This window comes from Solea senegalensis, linkage group LG1 (assembly GCF_019176455.1).
Source record: "Solea senegalensis isolate Sse05_10M linkage group LG1, IFAPA_SoseM_1, whole genome shotgun sequence".
Lineage (NCBI taxonomy): Eukaryota > Metazoa > Chordata > Actinopteri > Pleuronectiformes > Soleidae > Solea > Solea senegalensis.
In genome coordinates this window covers 10,440,797-10,457,626 of record NC_058021.1, presented here as the reverse complement: position 1 = coordinate 10,457,626, position 16,830 = coordinate 10,440,797, and the positions used below count along the sequence as shown (strand labels likewise).

Below are 16,830 nucleotides of genomic sequence, written 5' to 3'. Positions count from 1 at the left end.
GCAAGAATTTCTGTCAATGGAGGCATACAGTCGGAAAAGATAAGAATCGCGTCTTCCCTCCGGCGATTCTGAGGGTTTTAATTAACAGGGCATGACCCCTGTGATTAATAGTGCCCCGCCTCCTCGTGTGACAGTCTATCAAGCCATCCATCCATTCGTCAATCTGTCCCTCCCTCCATCCATCCATCACAGAGACAGGTGTCAGGCTGGAGCGGTCAGGGGTACTTCCTTCCTTCTATACCCCACTGCTGAGAAGGAACAAGGGATGATGACAGACAACACGGGGTCAAGGAGAATACACCCTCACAAACGTGCACACACAGGCACATGTACATACAGTGTGTCAGGCAAGGCTCTCGTAGTTGGATTTACAATGAGCCGCATTTGCATCATTGGTAGTGGAAGAATGCATATGCAAATGTAGACAATGCTGATATTAATCAAAGGGCACATTTCTGTCTCGCTCTCTACCTCGTCGTCTCTGTCTTTCTCTGTTGTCCTCTTTATCTCACTCCCCTTTTTCTCACTCCCAGTCAACCTTATCCTATCTTTTACACTTTCTCTCTTTTGTCACATCTGCTTACATCTATCTATCTATCTATCTATCTATCTATCTATCTATCTATCTATCTATCTATCTATGGATAATGGATTGTTTGAACCTCCACGCTGGGTGGCGATGTGCTCCCTTTTAGTGAGTCAGTATTAGACATTTTCTGGTTTACCTGTCACATCTTACCAGATCAAGCACCAATCTGTGTTCCATTATCCATTAACTTCAAAATTCTTACAGCTGACTGGAGCATAAACTCCAGTCTTTGTCGGTTTGGATTTTGCCATGTTTTTGTGGTCTTTTTTCGTCTGTGTACCAGCTTCTTTTACATTTTTCTGGGTCTAAGCCCATGGTGGCGGGAACTGTGGAGCATGGACAGAGAGCCCCGGCCAAGTTGGATCCGACTGAATATATAAATGCAGTAGTGATTTGACTCTTAACTGGATTATCTGGGTGTGTTAGTTGCGCTGTGTGTACAATATCAGTCCAGTTTTAGACAGACTGTCACAATAAAAATTTTTTTTTCTTAACGTGAGTGTGTGTGTGTGTGTGTGTGTGTGTGTGTGTATCATATCACTCCTGGTTTACTGGTCCAGCTCATGCTCTTGCGTGGCCCTCTGTAGCGTAGGGTTAATGTTGGGTTAATGACATCCTTATGAGCTCTTATTCCAGGTCAGCAGCACTAACCCCCCCCCCTTGAAAACGGTGCTAAAGGAGACACAAAAGGCTCTGAGAACAGAGACATGAGAGGACACTGAAGGATGTTTATGGCTTAAAATACTTGCTCCATTCTTTCCTCCATTCCTGCATCAATTTGTCCCCCCCTGTTAAAGACAAGGATAGAGAATTGAGTGGGACAGAGACAAAAGCAGTGTGCTCCCCCAGGCAGAGTCTTGTTGAACCTTATAATCAACTTTCAAATCCTCAGCAGGTCAGAGACTTTTCTCTGTGTCTTTAATTCCCCCTCTTTCCTCATCCATGGCTGACCAAACTATTGACGACTAAACACAAAGGCATGCACAAAACAACATGACAATGCTAATATTGTGTCATGATCTGGCATCGGGCGTTATCAGCTGAGCACGTGATGATGAGATGAAAGCCGCTCTCATCAACTGCAAAAAGTATTTATGGATTTACAGGTTTCAGGTTCAGATTTCAGTGGTGTGGTCTCATTTGTATTGGTGTCAGTATTGAGCTGTAAACACTGTGAGTCAGCGCCACAGCTTTGTCGGTGCTTCAACACTGGGAGGGATATATGGGGATGCACAAAGAGTGAGCAGAGACACAGAGTCATATAAGTGGAGCTCGAGGAGGAGGAGGAGGAGGAAGTGCACAGGGAGCGAATGAGGGATGTTGCGAAAAATGTGAAAGGGAGGGCAAGTGACTGTGTGAAAGAGCAAATCTATGGAAGCTCTCTCAAACGGGGCAGGACGGTCGGTGAGAGTAGATTACAGAGGAGACTTCCTCTCTCATCTGCTGATGAGAGTGTCATAAAGCATACTGACACACTTGAACACACACACACACACACATCATTCCCACATTCCTATCCACTCCCACTGGGATGTCTTTATCTCCCATGGAAATGTGAAAGGGACGGGGGGAAAAAAACGGAGAACGCCAGGAAAGATGGTGGGATGGAGAAAGGAGAATGAATAGGTTGTGATGATGAAAAAAGGTGCTGAAAAAGATTGATTGCCGTTGAAACAAATGAAGGATTTCCTTCTGAAATTAGAGAGAGGGGAACTGGCACTAAACGGGCACACTCTGCCATCTCCTTTGCTTCACCAGTGGATGTCAAGCGGTATAATTATGCACTCATTTATTGTATTGTTGCTCTGTCAGTGCGTGAACTCCTTGGTATATAGAGAGACGATTTCTCTCCCTCCTCTCCCGCGTCTCTCCTTCGCCCTCTCCCCTTCTCTGTTTCTCGTTATTTGTATATATTTAAATGTCAATTATATTTGTGTGGGCTGCTGGCTCTGTGAAGTTTTGATGCGTTCACATCGAGTGTTCTTGGGGAGTGGGAGATGATCATTAAGTCCCCTTTTATGTGTGTTTATTTTTTGCTCCTCGAAATAATAAAAGAAGAACAGATAAAAGAAGTAAAACTGCTTCTGGCGCTCATGTTCCATCTATTTCTTTTTCAAGACTGATCTTTATACATTTTGGTCTGATGATTCAGTTTTCATCCAAAGGAAGAAGAAATGTGTTGATGAACTTTTTGGCCTTTCTAAGCAATCAATGCGAAAGCCACCAAAGGCTAAATCAACGGGTCAGGGGTCATTTGAATGGTGAACGCACTTCGAGTGACCTGCATCCCTCATTAAACTGGACTTTAATTGCAGTAAACTTACTGATAGTTTGGACCGTGTTAAGTATTTCTCAACAAAATGCCTTGCAGTTGTTGGCGATGTAACAAATGTACTTAATTATTTTCCCTTCCCATGATATATCCAGTCAGAAATCTTCATTATGTCACCACACGTGCTCCTCGTTACTTTGATTATATGCTTACTCTGGTCAGTCACCTAGTGAAGTGGTGCCGTTTTATCTTTATAAACCGTAGCCTGCAGATTCCCAGGCATTTTGCCCGGTAAATGACTTTAACTATCAAAAATGTTCAATCAATCAGTCATAATCGACTGTTTAACTGATGAGTGAACCCACTGTCAAAGCATTTCTTTCACATGGCTCATGCATCATTCTTAAGTTTATTTATTGTTGTTGTTTGTTACCACAAACTATACCAATAGTGTGAACCCCAAGGTATTCTCAGACAACGACATTTACCTGTAGTGATTCAGTCAGTTTAGTACCCCACCACCCACTGCCACGGCGTTTCAGATACTCAGCTTTGAATGTTACTGACTTTTATTTGTGGTGTGTCTCCCTGTCTGTCCTTGTCTCTCTGCAGCGTGCTCAGCTGGCTTCTACAAGGCCAAATCGTCAGACCCAGGATGTTTTAAGTGTCCTCCACACAGCCACTCGCTCAGAGACGGGGCAACTGTCTGTGACTGCCACTCTGGATTTTACCGCTCTGACGGCGACCTTCCCTCCATGGCCTGTACCCGTAAGGACACGCACACATTTGCACGCTATTAAGACAGAGGCAGAAGAGCGACTACAGACATTATGTGTGTGCATTGCTTGCAAATAACAGCGAATTGCACTTTATTGTTTGTCAACCTCTCAATCCAGACCAAACAAAGGGAGACACAAACTTGTCTGAATGCCAGTCCTGTTTCATGATCCCATTACTTATGACTAAGCCACCATCTCCATCCTGTCTGGGAGTGATAACTAAAGAAACTCCCTCTCTCTCCCTCTCTCTTAGAGACCTCGGTCTGTGTGTCGTAAACTTAATTATGCCTATATACAGCACATGGTTTCCTTCGCCTGGGAAAAATGAAAAGACACACACACATGCACGCGTGCACGCTCACACACACGGAAATGCCACAGTGGAAACCATACCACCCATCAAAAACTCGACGGTTTTGAGTCTGATGCCAGATGTCTGCATTTCAACCCGTGCCAGTATCTATCACCCCCCTCCTCCCCCCACCTCCATGTTGGCTTCCTCTCCCCTTATGTGTAGTGCAGAATGTGCAGCAAACCCATGCGTGTGGTTGGAATTGTTCACACTGAGGTTTCTCCCTGTCTCCTCCTCAGAGCCGCCCTCAGCCCCACAGCAGCTCATCTCAGTTGTGAATGAAACCTCGGTGGTCTTGGAGTGGGCCCCCCCTCGGCGGCTGGGAGGACGTAGTGACACCAGCTACAGCCTGGAGTGTCTCATCTGTCAAACAGGGAGCCACAGTCAGACTGCTGGTAAAGCTCCCCCCAGGAACCGCAGCGTCACTCAGCCCGAAGTTCAGCACAATGCCTTGGGGATGCAGTCGGACCAAGGGATTGTGGGATCGGAACTTCAGCCAGGGAGAGGAGTCTTCCAGAGCAGACCGGTACCTGCAGATTACCCGAGACCCAGCTCTCAGCTCTGCCTTCCATGTGGCTCTGACGTGCTCTTCTCTCCCGGCCAGACCGGCCTGAAGAACACCAGGGTGGTGGTGAGCGAGCTGAGGGCCCACACGCACTACACCTTCATCGTCCATGCACGTAACGGGGTCTCCCAAGCCAGCGGTGCAGGGGCAGCCCAAAGTGTGTCTGTCACTGTAACCACCAACCAAGCGGGTGAGAAAGAGCAGCGTATGTATGTGTGTGTGTGTGTGTGTGTGATAAATGTGTTTGCCACACTGGTGACTGTTGCACTAACACAAAATCTGCTTATATACAGTATGTTGCCTGTAAGTGGGTCAGCACAATACAATCTGCTGTTCAGTGCTTTCAGGGTCCACAGGGGAACAAGGTCCCCAGGAGTAATATCCAAACCTGAGGAAGCATGCTGTACAGTACAAACTCTATACTGTATGGAGTTTACATAAGTGCTGGAGAAAGGTAGTGTCCCCTCCAAAATGTAGTCCAAATGGCTTGTAAAACCCGTTTGAAATATATTTGGTGTTGAAAAGTGAGATGAATTGAGATGCATGTTGTGGAGTTTGCACGTTGTCCCCCGTGCGTGCATGGCTTTTCTCCGGGTTGTCCGGTTTCCTCCCACAGTCCAAAAACACTCAGATTTCTCTATGTGGCCCTGCGATGGACGGGCCAACTGTCCAGGGTGAGCCCCGCGTGTCGCCCTGTGTCAGCTGGGATTGGCACAGCACTCCTCATGTGGAGGATAAAGCGGTGATGAAGATGAATGAATACTTCACAGTTACAATCACATGCGACATAAGATTACATTTTCTTCCAGGTTACTTTCAAATGGTCATTGATCAAATCATATGTCACCAGAGACACCAGTACCTCCATTAACAAGACAAGAGCATGTAATGCGACGATAAGACACTTTTCTTGCTCTCTCAACTAGAAAAGTGTGCTCTTACTATCACTGTCACAGTTGCCATAGTTATTACTCTGTCCTCCTACACCTAACAACTGCACAATTAATTGTAGGGATGTTCTCAAGAGGATGTCAGACAGCGCTCTTGGAAATGTAAATCACCGACTTAAATACAAATAGAGCTGGTTGAAGGGAAAGTGGCCGCAATGAAAAAGTCGCTTACAACACCACGTAGTGGAATGCTCGACACATATTACAGCCCCGCTCTCTCTGAGTGTGTTGACCCGGGGAAACGTTGGAAAAATCACTCAGGTTTTATGGCGTGTTTCATTTTAGCTGTGAAAGTGTCAGCTGGTGTGAGGCGTTTCATCACACATGCTCTCCATTATTTTCCGGAGTGTGCTTTTCCTCTCGCGCGCTCCTACATCTCAACTGTCACCGCAAGACTTTCCTTTTTACTGTGGCGTTTAGAAATGAGCACACCTGCTTAGTGCCAGGTTTCCCCCGGGGAAATAACTTCGCTGTGTGTGCACAGCGTGAGAGCATGTCAGGGACGTGTCACGTCCAAACCTGTGCCACCATATGGCCCCGTATCATATGAACAGCCACAAGGGGGGACGAGCACCATAAAGGAATGAACAAAGGAGGCGTGTAAGAGGAGAGAAAGTGGAGAATAGGCCTTGTCACTGTGGAGTTGACAAAAATGAGATTTAGGTCAGTTCTCAGGTGCAGGGTCAATGGGCTTGTTGCAAAACAGGCAGCATACACACGATTATTGACATCATCAGCAGGATCACAGAGCCTAAAAGTCACGCCGCTGTGTCTGAATGATCGCTCTCTCTCTCTCTCTCCCTCCCTCGCAGCTCCCTCTCCAGTGTCGTCCATCCAAGCCACTGATGTCACCAGACACAGTTTGTCGTTGTCGTGGCAACAGCCAAATCAACCTAATGGGGTCATCCTGGAATACGAGGTCAAGTTCTATGAAAAGGTGAGCCGCCCGCAGGTAACGCAGTGCAGGCACCCATCTGGAATGTCAATATGTTTGTACATCACTGATGGTGGCGATGGATTTGCAGTCAGGGACTGAAAAGAGACCCCTCTTCTGCTTTTTTTCTCGTCTAATCAGGATCAGAGGGAGAGGTCGTACCGCATAATGAGGACCTTCTCTCGCAAAGTCGATGTCACGGGTCTCAACCCACTCACTGTGTACGTGTTTCATGTGCGCGCTCGCACAGCTGCCGGATACGGAGAGTTCAGTGCCCCGTTTGAATTCTCCACCAATTCAGGTATTCTGACAGTAATGTTCAGTGGTTTTATATCGTGCATTAACGTCCTCAGAATAAAGTGATAACTCTCTTTTTGTGTGTGTGTGTGTGTGTGTGTGTCTGTCCTCCCCATTTAGATCCCTTCCCTCTGATTGGAGAAGGCATGAACTCTGCCTTCCTGCTGCTGTCTGTCAGTGGGGTTGGAGTTTTGCTGCTGATATCGGCAGCTGTCTTCATCATTAGCCGCAGGTATTTTCACACACACACAAACATATACAGTATGCATAAGTCTCCATACAGGCGTGTGTGTGTGTGCTCCCTTATAAGCTCAAACATTCCCATCAGTGCATCACTAACACTAACCTGTGTGCCGGCTCCTCCTTAACCACTGCTTTTGAAAACTGCCACAAACAATACACACAGCTCTCCAGTTCTGTGTGGCTAAATGTGTGTGTGTTACCTGGAGCTTTTAACAGGGATTATAGCGGAGACAGTGATAATCCCTTTGTCCCTGACTTGTCATTACCGTCTCTTCACCAGCACAGCTTGTGTGTGTCAGCAGCTTCCCCTGATGTGCGCGTGCACACACACACAGACGAGCTTTTCTCGACTGCTCACATGTCTTTGACAGTTTCTTTGTTTAATGGAAAACACCTTTTATCTTGCACTACCTGAGGCATCACCCCTCCTCCCTCTCGCCCCTTAAATGCTTTCATCTGCTCGCGCTGTCTCTCCTGCAGCCCGTCGCTCCCCGTTTCTCATTCCTTTTTGCTTTCACTGAGGTAAATCCTGAAAAGCCCAATCAGTGTGCAACCCCTGCTGGAAAAGAAAACGATGAAATTCAAAACAACGCCAGGCATTGAGTGTGAGCTAGTCTGTCTCGTCGCTTAAAGCTGCAGCGTAGAACGCTTGGCGATTTTTTGGGCCAAGTGAAAAGGGAGCTTGGTTTGGGTTACTAAAACCCCTTGTTTTAAAACTTGTCCTCTTTATATCTGTATATTTAATGTCATATCATTTCTTGTGTTTCATAAGGAGGAGCAAATACAGTAAAACGAAGCACGACTCTGAGGAGGAGAAACATCTTAACCCAGGTCGGTTGCACATACACATATTCAGTATATAACGCAAAATCACTCTCATATCCACCTGAACGTTTCCCGTTTACATAACATATGCAGCAGTTACACAACTCCCATTTGTCGCCCTCCTCCACATAACTCCTTCTTCTTCCTCTCATTCTTGACAGGGGTCAAAATCTACGTGGATCCGTTCACATATGAAGATCCCGATCAGGCGATCCACGAGTTTGCCAAGGAAATTGACGTGAGCAGTATTCACATCGAGAGAGTTATTGGCATGGGTGAGTCTGGCGTTATTGATCGACCACACGCCCGCAAACCCCACACACACACACATGCTTACTTGGCACTGACTCTGCCGTTTGTGTGCAGGAGAGTTCGGCGAGGTGTGCAGCGGACGGCTGCGCGCGCAGGGAAAGAGGGAGGTCTACGTGGCCATCAAGAGTCTGAAGACGGGATACTCTGACAAGCAGAGGAGGGAATTCCTGTCCGAGGCCTCCATCATGGGACAGTTTGACCATCCCAACATCATCAGGCTGGAGGGCGTGGTCACGAGATGTGAGTGGTGGCAGTATTTGGATTTTGTCTTAATGTGCAGGCGGTTATTCAGTCTAATATTTCTATGTCTTCATCTGTTCAGGCAAACCGCTGATGATTATCACAGAATACATGGAAAATGGATCATTGGATGCTTTTCTTCGTGTATGTATAATTTTATATATAAAAAAAAAACCATAGTGAGATGTTCGAAATGTTCGCCAATCATAGACACAGTGTGCTTCGTGTGGCGCTCATCTGTCCGTGTACATTCCAGAAACATGACGGCCAGTTCACGGTGATCCAGCTGGTCGGCATGCTGCGCGGCATCGCCTCGGGCATGAAGTACCTGTCAGACATGAGCTACGTTCACAGAGACCTGGCCGCTCGCAACATCCTGGTCAACAGCAACCTGGTGTGTAAGGTGTCCGACTTTGGCCTGAGTCGGGTTCTGGAGGACGACCCAGAGGCCGCCTACACGACGAGGGTGAGACACGCTCAGAGTGAATCTAGAAAGGCTGGATTCGAGCATGTGCTTTCGTGTCTTTAGTTCACACATTTCTTCCATTATTAAAAATCCATTATTCACTGGTCTGTTGTAGGAGGGCACGGGCACTTACCTTTCCCCTGGAGGGAAGATCCCCATCAGATGGACGGCCCCCGAGGCTATAGCCTACAGAAAGTTCACCACAGCCAGTGATGTGTGGAGTTATGGTATCGTGATGTGGGAGGTCGTTTCATATGGAGAGAGACCCTACTGGGACATGAACAACCAGGATGTAAGTTGTTGTTTTTTTTTATTGTTGAATTGATTTATTTTGTGTGTATATAAAGGTTTTAATAGATATTATATGTTGTATATTTAAATTGTAATGCTGTTAGTTATTTAGTTCAAGTTTGAAGCAGAAGGTATATATTTAAAGTCTCTTTAAAGTTACATGTCAAACTACCAGTGCAGAATCTGAAAGGGAAGATAGTCAAAAACAAAAATATGTTAAAGGTTTTTGTCTAAATAACAGTTAATAGCATACTCTGGACAAATTGATAACAGCAGCTTTATCTGCAGACCCAGTTTTGCTTGTGAGTTTTTAGAGAAACTGTTTCCTCTGTACAGTCCTCACATTGGATTATATAATTTAATAGATAAATAAGGATGAATAATTGAAAATATGGCTGCTTGTCTTTAGGATATTTAAAGAGAAAATAACCCACCCTCCATATTGCAGTCTAACCCAGTGGATTGACCCCTGCATCATTTCGTAAATTATACATTTGACTTGGCCAGAAACCCATGTTTCTTTTTTTTCTGAGGATAAATTATTGTACGTCTCAAAAAGAAAACATTGAATTTCTGTTGAGTGTTATCCTCCAATTTCTGCGAGTTTCTTGTTATCAAAACTCATTATGAATTCATTTTCCAAAACCTTCTTGAGGAGATGTTTTCTAGACATTTTATCCGTTGTTTTTTTCACAAATTATAACACACACCTCTCCTCTCTCTCTGTTTTAATCTTCTTTGATTTAGTGAAACTCCGCCGTGTCGACTAAAGCGCCATTAATTCTCCTCTTAACACAGAACTCAGCAGATATTTGAGCGTTTGCGGTATTTTTAAGATAGTGTGTCATTGATGAACATTGATAGCAATACAAAGCATACAGCTGCTTAATTTAGTTTAAGTGGTCGTGTTTTAAGTGGCAGATTATTTTCATTATTTTAAATTCTTTTTACAAAACCGCAGTGTGGTTTTAATTTCTTTGTCGAGTTATTTACAGTGAACTGTGTCAGATCCTGCTGTGTTCACACATGGACTCACTCAAACATTATTTCTAGGATTTCTGGAGATTATCTGGCATCATGTGCTCCCTCGCCGATTGACCGGACAATCTCCAGAACATGTCATGACTTCAGTGCATGTCTGGAAGCAGCTGTGGTCTTAAAAACTACGGTATAAACTACAGTATATTAAACCTCCACGTGTGTCTGTTCTGAAGGTGATTAAAGCGATAGAGGAGGGCTACCGCCTGCCTGCGCCCATGGACTGTCCTGTGGTTTTGCACCAGCTCATGCTGGACTGTTGGGAGAGAGAGCGAGCAGAAAGACCCACCTTCAGCCAGATACTCAACATGCTGGATAAGCTCATCCGTAACCCAGGGACTCTGCGCCGGACAGGAGGAGACAGGTCTGTACACCAGGCACAAGACACATGTGTATTCACATTAATACTTGTACTTTGAGTAAAAGTACAAGTATCTTACCAGAAAATTACTTTGGTAGAAGTTGAAGAGTCAGTTTTTATAATATTACTTGAGTAAAAGTCTTTAAGTATATGACATTTACTGTACTTAAGTATCAAAATGTACTTAAAGTATTAAAAAAGTTTGGAAGGCGAGTTGTCATTTAACTGGAAGGTTGTGGGTTCAATTCCCAGCTCTGTTAGACTATATGTGTCCTTGAGCAAGACACTTAATCCCATGTTGCAGCGTGTGAATGTGTATGAAAGGTGTGTGAATGCCAAACTGTAGTGTAAAGCAGCTCATCAAGAAAATACTATATAAATACAGACTATTACCAACTCTTCTTCTTCTTCTTCTTCTGATTTAGTAAAAGTAAAAGTAGTAAAAGTAATCGTGGCTAGAAATAGAAATAATAACAAGTATTTTTACTTTACTACATTACAACACTGCATATCCATCTCTTCAAGTCATGCTTTCACATATCTATAATTACGAACTTCTTCTGTTTTCAGACCTACACCCACAATATTGGAGCCGGGGCTGGGTTCAGAGGTGTGCGTGTCAGTCGTACCGGAGGTGTGTGCGCCCGAGTGGTCGGTGTGTGAGTGGCTGCAGTCCGTCGGTTTGGAGAAGTACACAGACACGCTGGCAGCAGCAGGATACACCAGCCTCGACAGCCTTCTGACTCTCACACACCAGTAAGTGTAACCACGTGAAAGTGGATTTAAGTGAGAGTCACTTTGGCATACTTACACCCATCACATATCTCACTCCGCAAAAACCAGCAGCAGCATTAAAAAACACCACTCTCAAAACTGGCAACCGGAATGATCGCCATGACAACGCCGGACGAAACGGATGAAGCGCAAATATGTTTTCCGAATAGGTGCCGTTGAACTGAGCATGAGCTGTTAAATGTAGTAAATGTGTAAGACATGTGCTTACATTAATGTGCTCACGGTGAACAGACTTTGTATTTTAGAAGTGTCACCTGAAGGCAAAAGCGTGCCTGTTCTGAATGGGAACACATCAAAGCTTGAAATGCAGGAAATGGCCCAAATGGCAACGAAAGTGTAAATAATTTTGGACAAACTCACCTTGAAGGGAAGTCAATGCATTGCCCTCAGTTGTAGAGTGAAGGAAGTAATCGTGTGAAGCTTGAAGAGAAGTCAACTGGACAGCAGCTGATGAGTTTGTTGGATCATCAGCGCCTGTGAAAAACAAAATTGAACAGGAAGGTGTGGGAAAACGAGATGACACATCTCAACGGGTTTATTCTGGTGAAGGGAACTTACAAGAGCGACTGTGTGACGATCCAGCAAGCACACAGATTCCTCTTTAGTTCATTACTTACACCACATGTGTCGTAACATTCATTTTTTAAACAAAGACATGTAAAGAGTTACTGGTTATTGTTAACCCTTAGTGGTCATGCGGTGCATCCATGGTTAATTTGCCATGGGAATAACACACAAGTCCTTATATGGACGTCCTGTTTAAAGGGCACATATTCAGGCTTTTAAAAAAATGCATTTTTCATCAAAATTAGTAGTGATGTAAAGTAGCAATAATTGTGCAAAAAAAGACCTTTTTTCTTTCCTTTTTGTTCATAAAAATGAGCCAAGTGAACTTTGAACTGTGTACGTATTTCCAAATTTCACAAATTCAATCCGGTTTTAAACATTTTGAGTACTTTTTGCCGAGGTTGTGCTGAAAAAAGGGATATAAGACACTCTATTATTGCATTATTACATAAACGGCCAAAATGCTCTGTGTTCTAAGGGTGAAATCTTTTTATTCTAATCAACAATTAAGCCAAACTACATTTATCCAGCTCATTTTTGTCTGGTGTAGTTCATTCATCGATGCCAGGTCTGCTGTGTTTATGAAATATAAGAGAGATGGATAACATATTCCTCTAATGCAAAGACTATGGACCTGAAAGTTTGATGCAAAAGCATTTTCATATTTCATACCTAAGGATGTGGTTTCTTGTCAGTATTGAATCCCTTTGTGATTAAACTCTTTTATGTGTGTTAGAATAGCTCTGTAAGACAACAGCAGTCAGTTTACAGCACAAAGGCATAAACTATATCAGGCTGTGGCCACAGAGACAACTTGAGATTATGGTTATAGCTTAATTGGTAGACAGGGTTGTCTATTGATAGAGAGGTTAGTGGTTAAACATGGGTGCAGAGGAGTCACTGCGATTGTTTAAGTTACTTTGGATGGTATAATATTGAGTCTGGCTGTTGTTGTACATGAATTTGATCAGCCGGGGGTAATATGTGACAGTTTCCCATTGTTCCAAAGCTGTGGTGTTTAAGATAAGGTCGATTACTGCCATAAAGGTGTTTCTGCACAGCAATGTCACCGGTGACCTTTGTCCTTTATTGGATAAAATATCAAATGGTTTGAAAAGAAGTGATAATGAGCACATTAAGTCCTGTGAAATCATGTTCCTAAGGTCAAAAACCTTTTTTTTTTTTTAATCAAAATCTTAATTTTCTGCACAAACACATGTTTCCGCACACATACGGAAGGAATTCCCGAGAGAGTTAGAAGAAAGGAGAACTATGACAGCCAGCCAAACATAAAGCATCATAACAGGTACTGTCACTGTACCTGTTATATTGGGACCCACTTTTTAAAACTGTCACCGAGCAAATTTAACATCAAAATATAACATTTTTACTGTCATTACTGTCACACCTATGCTGTATTTATACAGGGAATTACTGCTAAACCACAGTAATCATGTATATAGCATGATTACTGTGGAAAGTTACAGTAAATCGCTTTGGATTGACAGTAATTTATTACATTAGTACAGTAATAATTACAGTATCTTGTACACACTCATTTTGCTGCAACTGGTAGCCAATAAATAACATTTTCTATAAACTAATCAGCCATTTTTGAGAGATCTGGTTGACGAATCTGTGTGTACAAATGAGTGCTAAATCAGTATTGTAACTTATCACAGTAATACATAGCATACTGGCTGATAAGTTACAATAAACAGCTTTTGAATTACAATAATTATGACAACAATTACTATGGAATGATACAGTAACAATATCTACGACACAAGTGACACAACTAGCAGCAAGTCATTTAAAGTTTAAAAAGACAAACAAGCCATTTTCAAGATATCTGTCTGACAAACTTACTGTAATGTTACGTTTGTGTTTGGATAATGCATGGTGTATCTGTCCGTGTTTGAACATACACATCTTTTGTCTTTGCACCCTCAGGGAGATGGACAGACTGGGAATCATCACACCGTCACACCAGGACATACTCATTGCCAGTGTGCAACAAGAAATGCTGTCTCAAATTCAGCACATGCAACACTCAATGGTTCCGGTCTGATACAAACCTGTTTTTCGTGAAGAATTTCATTTACCTCATTCATGCACTTTAGAGGGACTTTTTTCATCCGAGGAAACACGAGGAGAGGATTCATGTAAAAATACAAACGAAGACGAAGATGGAGAGAGAGAGAGAGAGAAAAAAGCAGCACTTTTGTGAACTTCCGTCCTGTGGAGTTTTCTTAGACTGATAATAAAAACATGATCTGGACGTGGCCACAGAGAGTACTGAGCTACTGAGAGCTCAGACTGAAGCCTCGTCCTCTTATTCGACTCTGTTTTTCATTATTTTATCATCTGTTTTGTGAAGGCAGATTTGTAATGGTGTGCAAAAGCAGAATGGCTTCTTTTTAATTTTGCTGCTTTGGGCTTGACTTGAATAAAATATGTTTCATATTTGCTTGTATGTCTGCGTGTGTGCGTGCGTGCGTGCGTGCGTGCGTGCGTGCGTGTGTGTGTGTGTGTGTGTGTACTGTGATCTCACACAACATGGAATCTCCCTTGTCAAGGTGCCAGCTGTCTTTAAATATTCAGAATATGCAAAGTTCACACAGAGAGTGGGTGGAGTCAGATAGAATGTACCATTACAAGCGCTTTATAGTTTTGTACTGGAAGATCATACTAACAAACTATGAGATTTGCCTGTTTTTTTTTTTTTGTTTGTTTTTTTATTCAGCCTTTGTTTTGTATTGTTTCTTGTACAGATGATTGTTTCTGTTGAAATAGACATGTAGATTAGTACGATCCGTGTCCACGTTAATGCCTCATGTCCAATGCTAAGAATTAGCTACATAAAGCATTCTCTTTATTTATTGTATGTTTTTTTTTTTAAATATAGTTTGTAAATTGTACAATAGAAACACTGAGACAATATTGTAATGATTGCCATATTGCATTCCAATAAATGCCAAAACCCATATGTTTATGTCGGGTTTGATCTTTTTTCTTTTTTTTCTTTCAATGAAGCATTGCGTTGTATTAAATGGACATTAAACTGAATATTGTACACGGATAGAAAATCAAGTGGAGCCTCAAGCTCTTTTTGTTTATCATTTCATTTCTTCTGGCAGAAGAAAATGTTCTCTGTGAAAGCAGAGAGTTAGTCAGAGGTTCCTCCAACGAGGAGAACAACTCCAGAAGAACACCCCGTCGAAATGCTGCTTGTGTAATCATCTCATGGTGTTTTGGCGGGTGTGTGTGTGTGTGTGAGAGAGAAATAGAAAGAAGACTGACACACACACACAGACAGAGAAGAAAGAAGATGACAGAAAAACTGAGGGGGAGAAAGAGCTCAAATTAAAAGGAGAGAATATTAAGAGTGGGCTGTCACTGTGACCGTCTGTATGGAAACATGTTTCTTGTTGGCCAAATTGGGCTGAGTTTGCAGTGCAAACTTGTCAAATCAGCAAACATCTGTGTGTGTGTGTGTGTGTGTGTGTGTGTGTGTGTGTGTGTGTGTGTCCCCATACACACACACACACCACTCACTGGGATATACACACTTCCACACAAACACCAGGGAGTTGATTGGTGGAAGCCTTTGATATATAAAGGAAGAGAAGATACGATCTGTATTCTGGCGAAAAAGAGAGAGAAAAAAAACCTGTCAATGTTTTTCCAGCCTAATGAGAGCTGCCTGTACACACACACACACATGCGCACACACACACATACACACACACACACACCACCCCCTTCCTCACTTGCAGTACGTCCAAATCACACAGAGCAAACAAAATGCTGATGGTGTTTAATGAGGCAGATTCCTCTGAGAACGAGACAGAAAGCAGACAAGAGACAGCGAGGGAAGAGTGCGCTTGACTGGGGGCAATGAAACAGGCAGGTTCCGTCAAATAATGAGACACTGACAATACATTTAGCGGGAAGCCTCTTGTGTTGATGCATCGCACACTGATGTCGACCTGAAAAGTGATAGAAAGATATGTCTTGGCTGAAAATAGCAAGCTGTGGATAAAGTAAGTATTGACTTGTTGTCAGACCAGGTGGTTTTAGCCCAGCTAGAAGCAAAGTACTGTGGATGTCAGTCCACTGCTGTGAAACATCTCAGTAGCTATTTGATGACCTGACACTGGTCACCTATGGACTTTGGTAATCCCTCAACAAACGAAGATACAAATAGTCTCCCTGTAGGGGATTTTTCCAAAGCTATGTCATGCCAAGCCTTAAAAGTTCAATTTTAGATGAGTTTAGTGACCAAAATTGAACGTAGTACCCATGAGTATGCTTGTGTAAGTGCAATAATCCAGTTTAGGCAAAGGTCTGGCTGTTTAGGGTCAGGTCATAACTTATTCGCATGTGTGCAGAGGTCCACCAGGGTCCATGTGACGTAAATTTAGGTCAAAAGATACAGAGAAGAAGATGGTAACTATGGAAACCTGCTTGAGGTTACGAGTCTGCTGGTACCCAAACATGCACAACTCTGTGCTGTGGAAAACAGAGAAAGGGGAGATCGAGTACACTGATGTGGACACTCATTAAGTATAAAAGCCACTAAAACATGAACGCATGGAAAAGCAAATTTAAATGACATGGGCGCGGAAGCATGACCCTTACAGAGGCTGCTATCACGATAAACAAAAATGAACAAGATCCTTGTGCGTTATAATCTGCAGTTGTGACTAATTCCTACACACCAAACCTGTAATAAATGTCTAATTCTGTAAGGAGCCCCTCCCTCAGCAGACAACAGCACGTTTTCTGCATTCATAGACCATCGATTGAGTCGAAAACGCCTCCATTTATATTCACTTCCACAGAGCGATCGCTGTAAGTGCTCCAGATTGTGACAAAAGGGATCGATCATTGGGTTAAAAAGGACACAGTTTGAGGCTGAATCCACATTGCCCCATGGTAGACTGAGCAG

The 16,830-nt window shown here is 43.3% G+C and overlaps 1 protein-coding gene across 1 annotated transcript in view; it reads left to right on the top strand.

Moving 5' to 3' along the window:
- Positions 1 to 14,344, top strand: part of LOC122779654 (ephrin type-A receptor 4-A-like) — a 23,667-nt gene extending 9,323 nt beyond the window's left edge. Inside the window, exons 6-19 of the mRNA XM_044042220.1 lie at positions 3,474 to 3,629; positions 4,232 to 4,747; positions 6,320 to 6,444; positions 6,583 to 6,742; positions 6,859 to 6,970; positions 7,754 to 7,812; positions 7,968 to 8,081; positions 8,173 to 8,358; positions 8,441 to 8,502; positions 8,615 to 8,824; positions 8,940 to 9,116; positions 10,330 to 10,517; positions 11,085 to 11,270; positions 13,830 to 14,344. Coding sequence (XP_043898155.1) covers positions 3,474 to 3,629; positions 4,232 to 4,747; positions 6,320 to 6,444; positions 6,583 to 6,742; positions 6,859 to 6,970; positions 7,754 to 7,812; positions 7,968 to 8,081; positions 8,173 to 8,358; positions 8,441 to 8,502; positions 8,615 to 8,824; positions 8,940 to 9,116; positions 10,330 to 10,517; positions 11,085 to 11,270; positions 13,830 to 13,947 — 2,369 coding nt within the window. The 3' untranslated portion in view covers positions 13,948 to 14,344. The remainder of the gene's footprint in view (positions 1 to 3,473; positions 3,630 to 4,231; positions 4,748 to 6,319; positions 6,445 to 6,582; positions 6,743 to 6,858; positions 6,971 to 7,753; positions 7,813 to 7,967; positions 8,082 to 8,172; positions 8,359 to 8,440; positions 8,503 to 8,614; positions 8,825 to 8,939; positions 9,117 to 10,329; positions 10,518 to 11,084; positions 11,271 to 13,829) is intronic.
- The last annotated feature ends 2,486 nt before the right edge of the window (positions 14,345 to 16,830 follow it).